Below are 19,428 nucleotides of genomic sequence, written 5' to 3'. Positions count from 1 at the left end.
AGAATATTTGCTGATGCTATCGAGGCAGTGTTGGGTGGGTCGGAAAACTGCTAGCTTGGGGGGGGATACAAGGACTAATAGATTAACAGTAGCCACTGGCAGAGGTGAAAGTGATTCTTGCACTGCTTCTATTGGAATGAGCAGAAGCCTGAAAAACAAGATGCAGGATATTTCAGAGACTGCTGGGAGTCATTGCGGTACAAGTAAACACAAGGGTTGTGTTAGGGTAGCTAAGAATAGGAACAGGTGGATGTATACTTGCGTGTACATCAATGCTAGGAGTTTGGCAAATAAATTTAATGAATTTGAGGTATTGCTCAAAGCATCAAAGGCGGATACAGTTGGGATATCAGAAACGTGGCGTCACACAGATATAAGGAATGCACAACTGGAATTTGGGGAGTACACCATCTACAGAAAGGATAGACAGGATAGGAACGGAGGACGGGTTATGCTATTAGTTAAGAAACACATAAAATCCAAGGAAGTGAAGCCAGTCGACATCGCTGGACTGTGCAGTGTTGAGTCAGTTGGGTGTGACATAAGCAATGGGAGATCAAAACTGAGAGGAGTGTGCTATAGGCCTAATGACTCTGATGAGTATAATAAGAAACTGTACAAGGAAATAGTGTGGACCAGTAAATCTGAGAGTCTTATAATGGGGATTTTAATTTCCCAGATATTGACGGGAATTTGTGGGTTGGTCACTCACACACTAGCAAGGTTTTTTGTGGATTTATTGGATGATTGTTTTCTAAATCAGCATATTCGGGAGGCAACTAGAGGGAGCAATACTCTTGATTTGATTATCAGTAGTGATTCTTCATGCATTAAGAATCTGCAGATACAGGAACCACTAGGTGGCAGTGATCACAGTGTGCTGAAGTGGGATTTACTCAAGGAGGTAACTACCATCAGGGGTAAAGGGGTTTGTTATTTGTTTGTTATTTGGTTTTTAGGAGCATTAGCAACTAAGGCCATATTGCTCCGGGATATGCGGTGGTCATTCCCTGACCTTTCCACATCCTCCGTATTTGGTGGTGACGGGCTTGAACCCCGGTCTAATCAAGAAGTGTGTGCTATGCACTGCTGCTCCTTCCCACCTGGCTATGGTGGCGCCCCGGGGTAAAGGGAAGGGTTATTGCTTTCGTAAAGGCGACTACGATGGTCTGATACAGTATTTAAATTCTATACAGTGGGACCAAATGATGATGTTACCAACAACAAATTCAAAATGGGAAGCATTCAAAGAACTTATCTTGGAATCTACTAGGCTTTAGGTGGACTAATGTTATTAGTGGAGAGTCCCTCAGGGTTCAGTGTTGGGTCCATTATTGTTTACTGTATTTATAAATAATACTGATGATGGTATATCAAGCTTAATGTCCAAGTTTGCAGACGATACAAAGGTCGGCAGTGTTGTTAATGACACTAATGACAGTACGCTGCTGCAACAGGATCTAGAAAAGTTGAGCAGATGGGCTGAGAGGTGGCAATTGAAGTTTAAAATTGACAAATGTAAAGTACTACATATGGGAAGTAGTAACCCCAGAGTAATGTATCAACTCTGTGATACTACACTGACAGTGGTAGAGAATGAAAAGGACCTGGGGGTAATTGTGTAGGCAGATATGAAGTTTTCTGAGCAGTGTAGATGGTTTGCAAGAGTAGCTCATGGTGTCGTGTCGATGATATACAGGAATTTTTCTAGCAGGGATAAAGAGGTGATTATCTCTTTGTATAAGGCAATGGTCAGGCCATACCTTCAGTACTGTATACAGGTCTGGAGGCTTCATTTTAAGAAGGATGTAGAGCTGTTGGAACGAGTACAGAGAAGGGCAACAAGATTAGTGAATGGAACAAGGGGTTGCTCTTATGAAGAAAGGTTTAAGTTTTGCAAATTACAGTGTCTGAAGACTAGACACCGGCGAGGTTGTTTGGTTTGGTTTTTTTTTTTTTTTTTTTAGGAGCATTAGCAACTAAGGCCATATTGCTCCGGGATATGCGGTGGTCATTCCCTGACCTTTCCGCATCCTCCGTATTTGGTGGTGACGGGCTCGAACCCCGGTCTAATCAAGAAGCGTGTGCTATGCACTGCTGCTCCTTCCCACCTGGCTACGGAGGCGCCCCACCGGCGAGGTGATCTGATAGAGGTGTATAAAGCCTTGAATGGTTTGAGCATGTTCAATGCTGATGGGATTCTGCCTCTTGCTCAGAATAATCACCTGAGAGGACATAAATTCAAATTGAGGAAAGACAGATGTAGGATAGATGCGCAGAAATTTGCCTTTAGCCAGCGGGGTAGTTGGTTGGTGGAACAGACTTCCATCCCTTGTGGAAGTTGATAGCCTAAATAAGTTTAAAGCTCAGCTGGACAGGTATTTCGAACAAACGGAAGGGTGAAGTGGAAGTTTTGTTTTGTTTTTTTTTTTTTTTTTTTTTTTTTGGCTGTATAAGCTTGCTTTCTTGCATCATATGCCTTTACTAATGCTAATACTAATATGAAGGTCTGTCAGATAACAGAAGAGGAGAAAAAGCAGTATTGAAACTTATTGGAAATATATGTACTGGAACTTAAGAAGTTTGAGCTTCTGCAGACGGCTCAGGACCAAGGTATCAACGAGGAATATTACAACTTTCTGAAATTGATAAAGCCCAAGAAACCTATAGGTAAAAAGAAATCCAAAGAAGAAAAAATTAGTCAAGAAGCACTTCTCATAATGAACCGAAGACGACAAACAAAGAGCAAGATAAACACTAACAAGGAGAAAATTGAGTATACTTAGTTATGCAAAGCCATTAGAAAGAGACTCAGAGAAGACATAAGAAGATTTAACACAAGAAAAGTAGAACAAGCATTAAGGGAAAACAAAGGACTTAAATCACCACCATGAGCAGTAATACAGAAAGACAAATGATACTAAAACTGAAGAATAGTGATGGTGTACTTATAAAACAGCAGAGAAGGCATAATTCAAATAGCAGAAGACTACTATAGAGAATTATACAAGGAGCGAGGGAATGAAGCCAGCAATGGGGAAGATGGATTGCAAAGTAGCAACACATACGACATACCCAATATTCTTCCTGATGAGGTAGAACATGCATTGAAGAAAATGAAGAATCAGAAAGCCCCGGGGGAAGGTGAATTTACTGTAGATTTGTTAAAATTGGGAGGAAGAAGCATAACACAAAAACTCGCAAGGCTCTTCACAAAGTGCATTAGAAAAGGTATGACGCCAAAGCAGTGGAATAATGCAATCATAGTTTTGCTGCATAAGAAAGGAGATAAATCAGAAATTGGAAATTATAGACCAATTAGCTTGTTATCCCACATCTACAAGTTGTTCACAAGGGTCATTACTAACAGATTAGAAAGAATACTTGATGAGAATCAACCGAAAGAGCAAGCTGGCTTTTGGACAGGATTCTCAACTATGGATCACCTTCAAGTAATATCACAGCTAATGGAGAAAGCAAATGAATATAAAACACCATTATGCCTGGCATTTGTGGATTATGAAAAGGCATTTGACACCATACAGCATAAGGCAATGTTTCAGGCACTGGAAAGACAAGGCATAGATACCCCATATATTATGATTTTGAAGAAAATATATGAGAGTGCTACCTCCTTTATTAGACTAGACAAAGACAGTAGCAAATTTAAAATCGAGAAAGGAGTTCAACAAGGAGACAATATCTCCGAAGCTGTTCACTGCTGCCCTTGAGGAAGCTTTCAGAAGATTAGACTGGTCACAGAAAGGAGTCAATGTGAACGGAGAGTACCTAAACCATTTACGATTTGCAGATGACATTGTGATCATAAGCCATGATCCCAAAGAATTAAGAGGAAAATCTTAATCAGTTATGCACAGTTAGTAAGGATTTTGGACTAAAGATGAATACGGCTAAAACAAAAGTAATGATGAACAAGTATGCCACAGAAAGGGAAATAATGATTGAAGGAGCAGTAATTGAAAAGGTGGATTCATATACTTATCTGGGACAAGTCATTAGCTGCAATAATGATAAATGGCTAGAAATCAAGAGAAGAATAAATTTTGGATGGATAGCATTCAGGAAATATAGTCACATACTGAGGAGCAATATCCCAATTTGTCTGAAACGTAAAATAATGAACCAATGTATACTTCCTACCATGACTTATGGAAATGAAATGTGGGCACTCACCAAAAGAATGGAAGAGAAGCTAAGAACTACATAGCAAAGAATGGAATGAATTATATTGGGAATCAGACTGTTAAATAAGAAGAGAAGCACATGGATTAGGCACTCAAATAAAGGACATTCTTATCAAAACTAACAAACTAAAATGGTCTTGGGCAGGACACATAGCTCGAAGACATGATGACAGATGAACTAAGAAAATAACAGAATGGTACCCAAGAGGAGCTAGAAGAAAACCTGGAAGACACGGAGATGGACAGATGGAATTCATGAGTTTGTGGGTAGTAAATGGTTGGCCACTGAACAAACCAGAAAGAACTGGAAAGTTGCTAGAGAGGCCTTCATCCTGCAGTGGATTGAAAATAGCTGATGATGATGAACTCATGCGTTATGAAACCCAAAGCAAAAGGCCTTTTCCTAAGTGGTCTACGTGATTATTTATGCAGGTAAATAATTACATTGTGATATTTACTCTGCCTTGAGAATTCCGCGCACTAGAAATGCACAGGTAAATAATTACATAGGTCATTTCCTGATTAGATACCGATCATAGTGACAATGTTTTTTTGTCTGGCAGCACCCCAACTCCGCATTTTTACTCTGTGTAGAATACAATAATTTGCATTAAGCCGGGGTGTGTGTTTTGTGAAGTATGAAGTATTAGTGGGTTGCGTTGTTCCTCTTGCTACTCAGCCTGGGGAGAGCCACTAACATCCCCAGTTTCCATCACCACCCTGGGGAGGCAGGCCAGGACACATCAGGAGAGAACAAAGCTCTAGCAGGGTGAATCCTGGTGTAGCCAAGGCATCCAAGGAGAGCCAAAAAAAAAAAAATTGGAAAGGAGATAATGGGGATATAGAAAGAGGGTGGAAAAAAGGAGCAGAGAACTGGGGGGGGGGAAATAGTTGAGGCACTTATCTGATTTGAAAGAGGAGACAGTAAGGGGATCCCTGATACAGGACGCACATCCTGGTTCAGAGGGTGGGAGTTGAAAATGGGTGGTGGAGTGAGCCACCATGCAAAAGGGGGTAGGGGAAGGGGATTGGGGGAAGAAGACAACCACTGCAAATGGTAGGAATAAAAGAACATAGGGAAAGATATTCTTATGGTGGAGCATGCTTTATGCAGCTCTGGCCCACACTGGATGCTGCAGTGTCAGCATCCCACACCATGCCAGCTAGGAAAAGCTACAAGCATGGAGTCAGCTTAGATAACCATGAGGCTTATGAAGTGAAGAGGCTAAGATAGAACATGCAATTAATAATAACTTTCATTCACTCACCATGCACACAATTTTACTTTTTATAATTTTTTCTTACACTTTCTATTATATATTAGATATTGATCAGTGCGTTTTCACAGGTGTCTTTTACACAGAAAAAATTTGACTCACTCCATCTTACTTCTACATATTACGTAGAAAAGCATGCAGAGATTGGCGAGCAAAGCAAGCAGGGGGCGAAGGCCCCTAGTTATTATTATGAAATAATAACTTCCCCAATCAAACGTTTTTACTTTTGCCTCTTTCACAGATTCTATCCATATTGCACTTTTCTTTGTATTCTAATGATTTAATAGTTTTATTCACTAAACATTTCTTTTATTTCTTCTTTTCTCTACCTCCTGAACTTTAGTTCAACATGAAGTTCTGAACTGTCTGTCTTTTCAGGCCTTCTCAGCATATACCTGTTTTGCAGCTTCCACTATAATTCTGTTAAAATTTTTAAATCCTTTATCTAAAATCATATTAGCTTAAGAAATGCTTTTGAGCAAGAAAATTTCCATATTTAGTGTGATCTGAGAACTCAGATTTTTGCTTTTGTTCCATTCCACACATCCACCTTTCAAGGCACGTATAGTAAGTAAAGTAGTTGCAACTATCTGCAACTTATCATCAAATCATGTTATGATACCAGAACAAATCTAGAAGAGCTACAGTCAGTGGAGCAAAAATTGAAAATTATATTAGTGTAGAATGAGACATAGACACTTGAAATTTCAAGAAAGAAGTTATTACAGGTAGCTTTTAAAATGGAAAAATACAAATGAAGTAGTGCTTCACTGTCTAAATAATAACAGTGTTAAATTAAGAATGTTACAACTGCAATTTGTAAACTTAAAAATAACTGCAACTTTTATAACTGTAATTTGTAAAATTATGCAAAAAATGTTTCTGTGACTTGGAAGCTGTTGTTGTTATTGTTGTTATTTGGTTTTTAGGAGCATTAGCAACTGAGGCCATATTGCTCCGGGAATATGCGGTGGTCATTTCCTGACCTTTCCGCATCCTCCGTATTTGGTGGTGACGGGCTCGAACCCCGGTCTAATCAAGAAGCGTGTGCTACGCACTGCTGCTCCTTCCCACCTGGCTACGGAGGCGCCTGACTTGGAAGCAAGAAAAAAAAACTATACTAAATTATATTAAAATTACAACTTTGGATAATATAAATTTAACAGAATACAAATGCTTCAAAAAACTAACCTGACGAAATATTTCTTGTTGTCGCAGTCTTAGATGCTCTCGTTCTATCTGCAACCTTTGTAAACGAATTTTTTGTTGCTGCTGTTGCTGTAAGCTGACCTGACTGTTGGCTGTCAAGGTCAGAGAAGTTACTGTTGCTGACACAGAATCAACTACATTTGGAGATGGAAGTTGGTTTCCTAGAGTGGTAATGACTGGAGCAGAAGGTAACTATTAAAAATTAAGAACATCAGAAAATCAGTTAATCTTCACTTTTATTTTAAATTTTATAACATTTAAAGCCATTTAAGCAATTTGCTGATGCATATGAATACATATACTATAGAACTATCTATGTCATAACCATGGTATTCAGTGAATGAACATAACAGTAATGATGTTAGGGAATCAGCCAAGAAAACAACAGTTGGCATGTCAACCTAAAGGAACAATATGAACTACAGTTACCAAGTTCATGATACCAAAAACGATACTTAGCAAATTACATAATTTTAAAAATAATTTTATCATTTAACAGAACTATGGCCCTAGAATATAATAGAACTGGGCTTCAGGAACTCCCTAAATTAAATAGTAAAATGGCCCAATATCATGGTTACATTACTCTTGCAAGGCAATCATATTGGTGGAAATAATCATCTTATGATTTTGTCCTCTGTAAAGACATCTCTCAAAAACTCCTTAACAGATTCAGCAAAATGATGCAGTGTCCACGTTACAAAAAAATATGCAAGTTGTCATCAAAGTTGTCATTTTCTGGAGATTTTGGATAACGGGGTCAACAAGCAATACATGTCGTTCAGCAGCTACAAACACAATTTGAATCTATTTGATGCATACTCTTCAAAGCAAAATGGACAAAAAATTAAGATGACCACAAACTCTACACCAAAATCACTTTTGTTAAACAATTGAAAAGACACTTCTTGAACATAAAAAGACACCACTAGAACATAACGTGGATTTTCTTTTGTCCATACGTTTGAGTTACTGGAGCATCACATGTTCCAAAGTTCATTTTCATTTGTCTTCTAACAGAGCAAATGAACTGTAATGCAAATGTAGCTTTGCTGCACAATACAAGTTTGAAAAACATCAACACAATTTAAAAATTAATTTAAAAAATTAACGCGCAGATATTTTCAGATATAACATAGCACAATAACTGCACTACAGTGCTTAATAATGGACTCTATGGTGCAGTTCAGTTAGGCAAGGTTAACTACCAGTGTTTTCTTGCCATGGATCTCAAAAACAATGAATTTTCAGAGATGGGGGAAACTAAGGTGTACATACTCCTAATTTGTGCAACCCATGAAAAGTTTTATACATTTGACAGCAATTATGTATATGGTTATACTGCTCTCATCCAAACACCTTGCTCAGTTTAGATGCACAGTTCCTTTTCCAGTCAGGAAGTGAGGAATTTTTTTTTTGCATATGGTGGAACTTGTAGATTGTATTCTTCCTCTTTGCTGATCATCTGATATAAAGGGATAAAAAATATCGCAGTTGATTTCAATGATATAGGACCAAGAACTCCTAGAGTGATGACGTATCTGAGCACCTTGGCAGTTAGGAACTATTTGACACGTACAATAACTCCTTTAATAACAGATAGAGAGAGACAATTTCAAAAGTATCCTAAAATTCTGGTGAACAGCTAGCTGCTTGCTACTCATCTTTCCAATATCTCAGGTCAGCTCTGCTCAAGAACTTATTCCTTCCCCGCCTGTTATTTGAATTATGTAATTATCAAATAGTAACTGATTTAATAAATATTATTATTTTTATTTTCTTTTGCTCTCATCTATTCATCCAAAGATTTAAAGAAGACAACATATTGTTAATTATCTGTTAATGAGAATAGCAAACTCGTGTATTCCTAACCTCTTTGCAATCAAGTTCAATTTTATATTGAAGTTATAATAAATAATATATAATAAATAAATAAATAATAAACAATTATTTGTAGCATTTGGTAGCATTTATTTAAAAAAATAATCACCTCTCCAATTATATATTTGTAAATTGGGTATTTATAAAGATTACTCCAATTATTGGCTACCTTTTGTTTCCTTAGCACCATAGGCAGGAAATTAGGCTCAACATGTCCTGCTTGTGAAAAATGTTTAACTTTGAATTACTATTCTACCAGATAAACAGAGTATTATGAAAATTAGGCAAAGATGAAAACCTTTGCATTCTTCAGTTGAAATAACATTTTTAAATACAGTCGATTCCTGTTAATTGGGACATATCTGGGACTAGCGCATTTTAGCCCGATTAAGCAGCTGCCCCAATTATCCAAAGTTTCACGTAAAAAAAGTTAAAAATACAATGGACCCCCGCTTTATAATTGGTTCACTATACAATCAAATCACATTACGATGGAATCACCTAAGTAAAGTACTGTTCACTATACGATGTGTAGCAAGCCCTGGTCATTGTGATCACGTTTTTGAATTGAATTTTAATTCTATTAAACGGCGATTCCAATTAGCGAAAATAGGAGGAATATTATCCACAGGCTATAAAAGTAAGATATATTAAGCACAAATTTACCCTTTATTACCTTACCAATTAAAAAAATTAAATGATACGTGAAAATCGGAAGAATATACGTGAAAAACGGAATAATTAATACACACTGTAATATGTACATACAGTACTAACTAGTTGACATTTCTGTTCACTGACATTCGTGGGTGGGGTTAAAATTTAAAACAGTAAAAAGATAAGCAATCAATAACAAAGAACAAGGCACACACAAATTGCCAATAACACGATACGCGCAAGTGAGAATGGAGTAACAAGTTACGAATCTTTAAAAATGGGAATGAGGAGAAGATTATGAAAATTAATTTTTTTTATTGAATTTTATGTGATTGAAGATTTCATGGAAGTGTAAACACATTTTACCATAATAACCCACAGAATTCCAGCTGTCGGTATTATCGCAAATTCAATAAGATCGAGTTTACTATCCATTTATGATAGATTGCACTAACAGAAAAGCCCAATAAACAGGTGACTGCTAATTGTTTTTATTGTTTTATGGTTGTAACCTCCAGAAATCTGATTGAACCACATGGTACGGTCAGAGACAATTGTAGGGTAATCTCCTGCGCTGTGGTTTCCTGTCCCGATTAAACGACATGTTGTCCCAATTAAGCGAAATAAACCCTGGCTATTTTCTCAATTTGGTTCTGTTTTTAAAGATTTGTCCCAAATAAACGGCTGCCCCAAATAACCAGAATCCACTGTATTTTAAAAATTGAAGGGTGACTCTGTCATGCAAGTAAGCTACAAAGTGAATGAATTAATTTTATAATTATTCACTTCTGAGTGTTTTGTCCAAAACATGAAATTTATTGTGCTGTAGTTAATACATTATTTATATGTGCCCCATTATCAAATTTTAGCCTAATCTTTCTATTTTTGAAAACAGCAAATAGGTTCCATTTTACCACGTTCAGAATACTCTTTCCCTTTAGAATAACCTTTCCCATTTCCCTTTTACCACGTTTAGAATACATATGAGGTCTGAAGATATGCTGAAGGTATTTTTTTTCATCTCCATCTAGAAGCAAGATAATAACTGCTACTGCTGTATGCACAGTCCATCCATTTAAAACAGTTTACAGTTTGATCATCCAAACTATTTAAAGTAAAGAAGAGTACTCCTATAATATTCTGAAAACAGTATTTTTATTTTAAGCTACCAGGGTAAAAACAAGGTTGAAACAGCAATGCTACTCACAATATTGAAAGAAATGAATAGAAAACACCATTGGTTTCTTATTAGTTTTATATTATCTGCAAAAAGATTTTCTGAGTTTTAACTTGCCTGCAACTAATTTTTATAATTACAGAATGCCAGCAGCATGCATAAGTTCCACAACCTTATCTTAAATTTATCTAAATACAAGTGAAACCTCTAAAGCAGACACCAGTGAGTCAGAATTGAATGTCCATTGTACAGAAGTATCCACTTTGAAGAGGCCAAAGCATCTGACTCAACTTAAATGACAGTTTGTTTAGCACAGGCACTTAGCATGGAAAAAATTTAAAACTGGGAGATGCTATGCAGCATACAATAAGCCTGTCTACAGTATTTAGATTTCTTTGCATAAAAAAATTAAACAGCCTGTATATGGGATGTATTTTGCCACCTCACCTTTTTAATCTTTATGCCGAAGATATCATGCGTGAAGCTTTGGAAGATTTAGACTGGCATCAAAATTGGAGGACTGAAGATAAACAACCTTCATTATGCAAATGACACTGTGCTAATTTGTAATTCTAAGGATCATCTTAAAGAAACTCTGAGGAGAGTATGTGAAGCAAGTAAGAAAAAAGGATTGCTTCTGAATGTGTATAAAACACATTATGGTGATTGGTGATAATCTTGATTCCAGTCAAGTGAAGGTTAATGGGCGAGATATCGAAGAAGTTGATGAATTTTATTACTTAGGGTCAAGAATAAATAAAAATAGTGACTGCTCAAACAATGTAAAACGACGACAGGCAATTGCTAAAATGTTGGTCGGTGATCTGATAAAATTATGGAGAGATCATTATCTGCCCCTAAAGACGAAACTGAGAATCATTGATTCGTTAATTTTTCCAGTTGCCACTGATGGATGTGAAGAATGGAATCTGAAAAGAGATGACAAGAAGAAAATTGAGGCATTTGAAATGTGGTATTAGAGGAGAATGCTGCATATTTCTTACTTGGATCAAAGAAAAAATGAGTGGGTATTGAATAAAATTGGCAGGCCTAAAATTCTTCTTCATAGCCTCAACAAAACAAAACTCAAGTTTTTTGGTCATATAGTAAGAAGGGAAAACTTTCTGTTGAAGAATATAATGGAAGGAAAAACAGAGGGGAAGAGGTGCAGAGGAAGACCTGCAACTAGGTGGAAGGATGGGATCAGTGAACTTCTGGGCATGACGCTTTGTGATGCTGCTCGTATAGCACACAATCGATGCAATTGAAGGAATTTGTTGGTGGCCACAACAGCTCCTCAGGGAGCTATGTGACTAGAAGAAGATGTGGGATTTGTTTTTGTTTGTTGTTTTATGGCATATTGGCCTTTGATGCAAATATGCCATAAATTCACCAATTATTATTATTAATACTACTAGTCGTAGTGATGGTGGCATATAGACTCAAGAAAACAAACTTATAAGCAGCCACCAGGTGGGGGGGAACACCTCCCACATCACCTGTCCATCCCATCCAATAATTTGTCTAATTCTTTGAATGTATTCGAACTACCCACTTTCACAACAGATGGAAGTTTCTTCCAACAATCAACCACCTGGCTGAAGGCAAACCACACATCTGCCGTGCAACCATCCTTCCTCAGTTCAAATTCATGACCACTCCTGTGTAGTCTGAACAAGAGGAAAAATGCCAACAGCAAGCTCAATGCTGATTCATTCAAATACTTAAACATCTCAATCAGATCGCCTCACAGGTGTCTAGTCTCCAGAACAAAGAAATTTGCAGAACTGAAGCCTGTCTTGGTAAGGCAGCCCTTTCATTCTCTTCATTAATCTCACTGCCCTTCTAAATTTAAATATTCAGCTGTACATTTTGACCAGAAGATCTAGCACAATAAATGGGCAGTAATTGTGCAGTCAGATAAGAAGGCTTCTGAATAATGCAGACAGGCTGCCAGGAAATCCTGGGTATAACCTCCATGCACAAGTACATGGTGGGTGACCACCCAGGTGTGAACCAACGTAAGCAGGGGTCGAGGTGTGGCGTCCACACCACATGGAGGAACGCCGCCCCTCTATGTTACCAGGCAGTAGTAGGTGGTAGATGACTCTCATCAACCGGTCAAATACCACCACTTTGCTTATTGGAGGCTTGAAGTGGTGGAACCCATGTTTAGTCTCTAGAGCTAAGTTCCGGTCAACCCTTCCCTATCTCTTCCATCATGCAGTATGATTGATGACTTTTGAGGTTATGATGAACGTCGTGGTGAGATCCAATATTCCTTACATTTCGAGGGTACAGCTCTAAAACGGTGTTCGCAGGCCGGCCGCTAGTTAGTACACCGGACTGAGCCTATTGGTAACTTCCGGATCAGCTAGGGTATAATCTTGCTACCTCTACTCTGCCAGATAGTGACTGGAGGGAGTCTGAGTAGAGTGTATGCGGGGAGCATTGTAGAGGCCACGTTATGTCAAGGATCTGGGTATATTCTTACCACATGTACGCAATATCCAAAAATTTCATTACTTCATACAGCATGTCCCACCCACTTTTTCTTACTATTGAATACACCATGAATTGTCAAACTAATAGAGCAAGCTTATCTGCGAAATGATCTAAACCTCCCAAGGACTTCCTAATTCATTTCACAAATACGTGGTCTCAATTCTAATCGCAACGATGTCCATTTCCACTTGCAGTCTGCGAAACCCCATGTACTTTTTCTGACAGAATCTCAGTTATCAAGTGATTCAACTACTGCTCATCTCAGATGCCCAAATTATTCGCTGTATGATTCCTTTCGCCTCAAAAGGTGGTACTTGTGCATATGTCCGTTCTGATATTCCCTGTCAGAGACTTCGCAATTTGGAATCTCCTCTCTTTGATCTTCTCTGGCTTAAAATTTCTCTACCTCATTGTGTCAAATTCATCTGTTGTCTCTACCATTCTCCCAACTCCACTAATCACTTGGAGCTCTTTGACTTCCTCTCTTTGCAACTTGACTTTCTCCAGTTCAACTTTCCTAACAGTGAGGTAATTTTCCTTGGTGATTTTAATGTTCACAACTCCAGCTGGCTTCCGTTTTCTAGTCACACCGACCCAGCAGGTCGAAATGCTGAGGCTTTTGCAATTACTAATGACCTAGCACAGATTGTTCATTTACCTACAAGAATACTGGACAATCCTAATCATACAGCCAATACGCTTGATCTTTTTCTCACAAACAATCCAAAGTACACGGCCGAAGTGAGAGGTCCTTTAAGCACTTCAGATCACAACTTGGTGATTGTCTCTTCTCCAATGGAACCTTTATCTCATGGCTATTCCCAACCTCGTGTTGTTTGGCATTACAAGAATGCAAAATGGGATAACCTGCGAGACTTCTTTTCTTCTTTTCCTTGGTCGGATTACTGTTTCAAAACTTCTGATCTCAACGTTTGCTCAGATCGTGTCAGTGAAATTATTCTTGCAGGAATGGAATACTTTATCCCACACTCCACTTTAAAATCTCGTCCTTTATCTAAACCTTGGTTTACCAATAAATGTGCTAAGGCTGTCCAAGAGAAGAATATTGCATATCGTAATTGGCTTGTTTCTAATTCTTCAGTTTCATTTTCTGCCTACACCAAAGCTCGCAACAATTGTAAAGCAGTTATTAATCAGACCAAACTAGAGTTTGAACAGGCTAAAAGTAGAAAACTTGCTTCTTGCCCTAATGGTAGCCGAGCATTCTGGTCTCTTGCCAAAGCTATTGGCCACAACTTTTGCTCATCTCTGCTTCCACCTCTGTCCAAACCAGATGGTTCTGTTGTCACTTCAGCCAAGGATAAAGCTGACCTGCTAGCATCCCATTTTTCTTCCAGCTCATGTATTAATGATCTTGGTAAAACACCTCCCACCATTCCCAACACGTTCCATTCAATGCCTATTGTGGTCTTCCATCAAAAGGATATCAGAAGGATTTTGATGAATCTTGATGCTAAGAAAGCTCCAGGTCCTGATGGTATTTCTCCACTTGTTCTCAAAACCTGTGCTTCTGAACTTACTCCTATTCTTTGCCGCCTTTTTTCACTTTCTTATTCCAAAGGTGTTTCTTCTTCTGCTTGGAAATTTGCTCATATCCAGCCAGTTCCTAAAAAGGGTGACAAATCCCTCCCATCCAATTATCGTCCCATTGCAATTACTTCTACTCTTTCTAAAGTAATGGAGAAATCAATTAACCGCCAACTCTTAAACTACCTAAAAAACCTTCCATCTGATCAACAATCGCCAGTATGGATTCCGTCAGTGTCGATCCACTGTGATATTCTGGCTTATGTTATCCATTTATTGACTAATTCAATGGAAAGGTTCGGTGAAACACAAGTAGTTGCTCTTGACATCTCAAAGGCTTTTGATCGTGTTTGGCATAAAGGTCTTCTAAACAAGCTTCCATCTTATGGTTTGCCAACTGTTTTTAATAATTGGTTATCCAGTTTTCTTTCTGATCGCTCACTGTGGGTGATGGTAGATGGCTCTCTGTCTTCTAACTTCTCCACTAATGCCGGTGTCCCCCAAGGTTCAGTTCTTTCCCCCACTCTTTTCCTCTTGTATACCAATGTTCTTCTTCCATTGACTGGAAATCCTATCCATAGTTTTGCCGATGATAGCACATTGCATTCAACTTTCCATTTTGAGAAATCTTGTCCTGCTCAATCAGCTTCAACTTCTCGAAAATCTGCTACCAATTCCTTAAATGCCGATCTTCAGGTAATTCTCCAGTGGGGCAAAGACAACTTAGTTGATTTCAACCCTTCTAAAACTCAGTCTTGTCTTATATCTCGCAAAAAGGATTTTTCTGCTCTATGCTTATCTTTAGTGACACTCCAATTTCTAGGCAAAATGATATATCTCTTTTGGGGATTACCCTGACTTCTAATCTCTCTTGGCACAAGCACATTACAAATATTGCTTCCTCTGCATCTAAAAAACTTGGTTTTCTCTTTCACTCTCGGCGTTACTTTTCTTCCAAACAGCTGCTCACTCTGTATAAATCGCAAATCCGCCCTGCCATGGAATATTGTTCCCACATCTGGGGTGGTGCCCCCAAAACCTCTCTCAGGCTTCTTGATTCCAATCAGAAGAAGGCAGTTAGGTTAATTAATGATTCATCTCTAACAGAGTCTCTCCACTTTCTTTCTCATAGACGCACTGTTTCTGCTGCATGCCTCTTCTACAGATACTTCCATGGGCACTGTTCTTCTGAATTGGCTTCTATAATTCCGAACACGTGCCACCACCACCACCAGCCAACATCCATTTTCTGTCCAACCTCAAACCCACAGAACCAACTTTTCATCTTCCTCATTTATTCATTCAACTGCCGTTTTCTGGAACAACCTTCCTTCATACGTATTTCCTGAAAATTACAATCTACAGAAGTTCAAGTCCAATGCCAACAAATATCTTATTTCGTCTTCTCAACCTCCAACCCAAGCACGGTAATAAGTACTATAGGTTCTAATCCTCTCGTGTTTGGGGTTCACATAAAAAAAAAAAAATCTCAAAGGATTTTGTCAATGATGTACAGGAACTTTGTTAGAAGGGATAAGGAAGTAATTATTCTGTTGTGTAACATAGGTCATACCTTCAGTACTGCATACAGATCCAGAAGCCTCATTTTTGGAAAGATGTGAATTGGTTGGAACAGCTCCACATCCTTCCTAAAATTAATGAGGAGAACAAAATGTTATGCTTATCAGTAAAGTGCTTCAGTTCTGCAACAGCATCTAGAGACCTGTGATTGAGTTGTTTAAGGCTTTGAACAGATTGAGAAAGCTCAATGATGATGGAATACCTTCCTCTTTCCAGACTACACACATGAGGGGTCATAAATTAAAAATTAGGAAGGATTTGAGAGTTGACCAGGTCCTCCAGGAGGAAAGCATATGTCAACGGACCTCAATAAAACCTTTGTACAGTAGAACTTCGATTGTCCACGGTACGAGATCAAGACCAGGACGAATAATCAAATAGACGGATAATAGAATATGTACATTAAAAACATTATACATACAATAGACTGGGTCATCTAACTTTCGTTTATTTTATTACATAATACATAACCTAATGAAATTTAAACTTTAATTATTATTTATTTTTTACCGAGTCATCAAAAAATCACAGTACAGATATCTGCATACATACCTATTTTTAATATATTGACTTAAATTGGTCTAGTAATGTCAAAAAAAATTTAAAGGAAAACAATATTACATAATTAAATTTTCTTTTCTAAAAAAGTCAGTCGATTTCTTTTGTTTCATTACCCCTCAAGCCTTTTGGAAGGCAATGTTACGAATTTTATGCAAAAGTAACACTTGCGTAGCATCTGCTTCTTCTTGTACCTCGAACCACTCAATGAACTTTGACAACATAGTTTCAGCTTCACAGTGGCTAATTATGTTTGTTGTTCCATCAGCAGCAGTTTTTACTTCTCTTCAGTTTCAGAATCATCCGAAATTGTTCTTCGCATCCGACGTCCATTTTGTCCATAGCTAGCCAATCATTTATTTCCTCCATCAAAATATTTTTAAAACCAGGAACATTTAAACATAACTGCAAAATTTAAGTTTCTTTTGGAATGGTTTCTGTATCAATTGAATATATTTCTGGCCATAACTTATTCCAGCTTCTTTGTATTGTTTGAACTGGAACGTCATTTTCTTTCAGCGCCATTTAAAGAACTTTTAGTAATTTCCGCCCAGGCCTTGTTAATGATGGTGTGGTAAATATTGTAAGATTTCCAAGTCACTTAACATAAAATTTTTCTAATCATCTACTGCAGACAATGCCTGAGCAAATGTTGTGCGTAAATAGTATGCTTTTAAATTCGAAATAACACCCTGATCCATAGGTTGGATGAGTGAAGTCGTGTTTGGCAGTAGAAATACGACTCTCACGTTCGAATTGAAATCATCTAGATGCATAATATGTCCAGGAACATTATCTAATAGAAGCAAAATCTTGAAAGGAACGTCTTTGCCTTTACAATATTTTTAAACCTCAGGAATGAAGCAGCATTTAAACCAATCCTCAAAGATAGATACTGTTATCCATGCTCTCTGGTTCGATTAGAAATGCACAGGTAGGGTGACTTTATTGATGGCTTAAATGCATTAGCCCTAAGCAAGAGCATAGCCCTATCTTTTGATGCCTTGAAACATGGCATTGTATTTTCCTCTTTGGCAATGTATGTTTGATCCAGCATTTTTTTCCAATACAGAGCAGTCTTGTTAACGTTAAAAATTTGCTGCTTTGAATAGCCACCTTCATCAATAATTTTTTCCATCACATCACAAAATTTCTCTGCAGCTGCAGAATTGGCACTGGTGACTTCACCACATACTTTAACATTGTGGAAACCAGCACAATGCTTGAACCTATTAAACCACCCGTTGCTTGCCACGAACTTGGGTTGGGGTTTGCCGTACTTAGCCTTAATATCTTTATAAATACTTGTTGCTTTTGCTTGAATGGTCATTAGACTCAGGGACGCTCGCTTCTGAATCTGATTTTCCATCCATATTATTAACAGCTGTTCCATCTTCAATATAGCACCTGAACGCTGTTTTGTGATCACTGATGATCTTAAGTGCGTTGATCCTTTGACATTTTCTTTTATACGCACACTGTCCTTTAAACAGCACGTCCTCGCTGTTTCTACAGTATTCACTGTAGAAACAGCGAGACCTAATTCTCTTGCAACAGATGACAAACTTTGTCCTGCTTTGTATTCCTTAATCATTTCTAAATCAATTTTGTTTCGTTTCCTGGCACTACCGCCACTTGCACTTTTCATTGGTTGCTTTCCCCTCATCATTGTAACACGTAAATAGGAATGAAGAGAAGTTTCTGAAAATTTGTTTTTTATATGAGTGAAGGGGAACACATTTCACCATAATAGCGTAAAAACCCACACAATTGCAGTTATATGTATTATCACAAAGCAATAAACTTGTGTTTACTACCCATTTATAATTTTAAGGCTTTAAGGCTTTTCTGTTAGTTCATCTAACAGAAAAGCCCAATAAACCGGAAAGTGCAAATTGTTTTATGGTTGTGACCTCCAGAAACGTGCTTTAGAAAATATCAAAAAGGTGCTCCAAATTGATTCTTATAACAGGAACATATGATAACGATGAAAGGGTAATGCAATTTCCATTAAAAATATGATCTTTAGAGAGATAAATAGCTTAGTAATATAGTGAAATTTTCAAATTCCAAGGACTTCGAACGAATTACAAAAAAAAAAAAATGTGTTATTGATGAAAGGGTAATGCAATTTCCATTAAAAATATGACCTTTAGAGAGATAAATAGCTTAGTAATATAGTGAAATTTTCAACTTCCAAGGACTTCGAACGAATTACAAAAAAAACAATGTGTTATTGGGTTCACATTATATTTTCACAATACCTCCATTTATTCCTACGAGATGCAAAATACATTTCCACGATTTTTTTTAAGTTTGCACCAGCCAGCAAAAACTTACGTAAAGTCGAATTTCTGTAAGTCGGGAGTTCCTGTATTTATCAATTTCAGTTCTTGGGAGTCAACACTGTCGAATGAATCAGCTCTACTGAATGGCACTAACTTTTTCACATGGTCCTAATTGTACAGTATATTCTTCAGTCTGGATCACTTACAGAAGCCAATAAAACACTAACACAAACATAATAAGGAACAAATTCTGAACACTACTAAGAACATATTCAAGGAATATAGCCAAGGAACAGAGTACTACATGCATTTGAGTTGACCGTAGTTCGACCCTGCATGACTGCTAAATATGGTAATGTTCTCATTAATGATATACAGGAATTTTAGCAGGATCAAGGAAGTGATTATCCCATTGTATAATGCAATAATTAGGTCACATCAAGTATTGTATACAGGTCTGGAAGCCCCATTTTGGAAAGATGTGGATCTGTCGGAATGGGTGCAGAGAGCAACAACAAGGTTAGTCAGGAACACAAAGGATA

The 19,428-nt window shown here is 37.7% G+C and overlaps 1 protein-coding gene across 1 annotated transcript in view; it reads right to left on the bottom strand.

Moving 5' to 3' along the window:
- The window catches only part of LOC150091152 (transcriptional coactivator YAP1-A-like), a 200,160-nt gene that overhangs the window by 129,758 nt on the left and 50,974 nt on the right, over positions 1-19,428 (bottom strand). Inside the window, exon 4 of the mRNA XM_090382281.1 lies at positions 6,654-6,883. Within this exon, the coding sequence (XP_090238407.1) occupies positions 6,654-6,883 (230 nt within the window). The remainder of the gene's footprint in view (positions 1-6,653; positions 6,884-19,428) is intronic.

Source organism: Mastigoproctus giganteus, chromosome 1, assembly GCF_048544385.1.
Source record: "Mastigoproctus giganteus isolate SK-2022 chromosome 1, ASM4854438v1, whole genome shotgun sequence".
Lineage (NCBI taxonomy): Eukaryota > Metazoa > Arthropoda > Arachnida > Uropygi > Thelyphonidae > Mastigoproctus > Mastigoproctus giganteus.
Note: the sequence above shows the minus strand (reverse complement) of the source record. Positions and strands in the feature narration are given on the sequence as shown.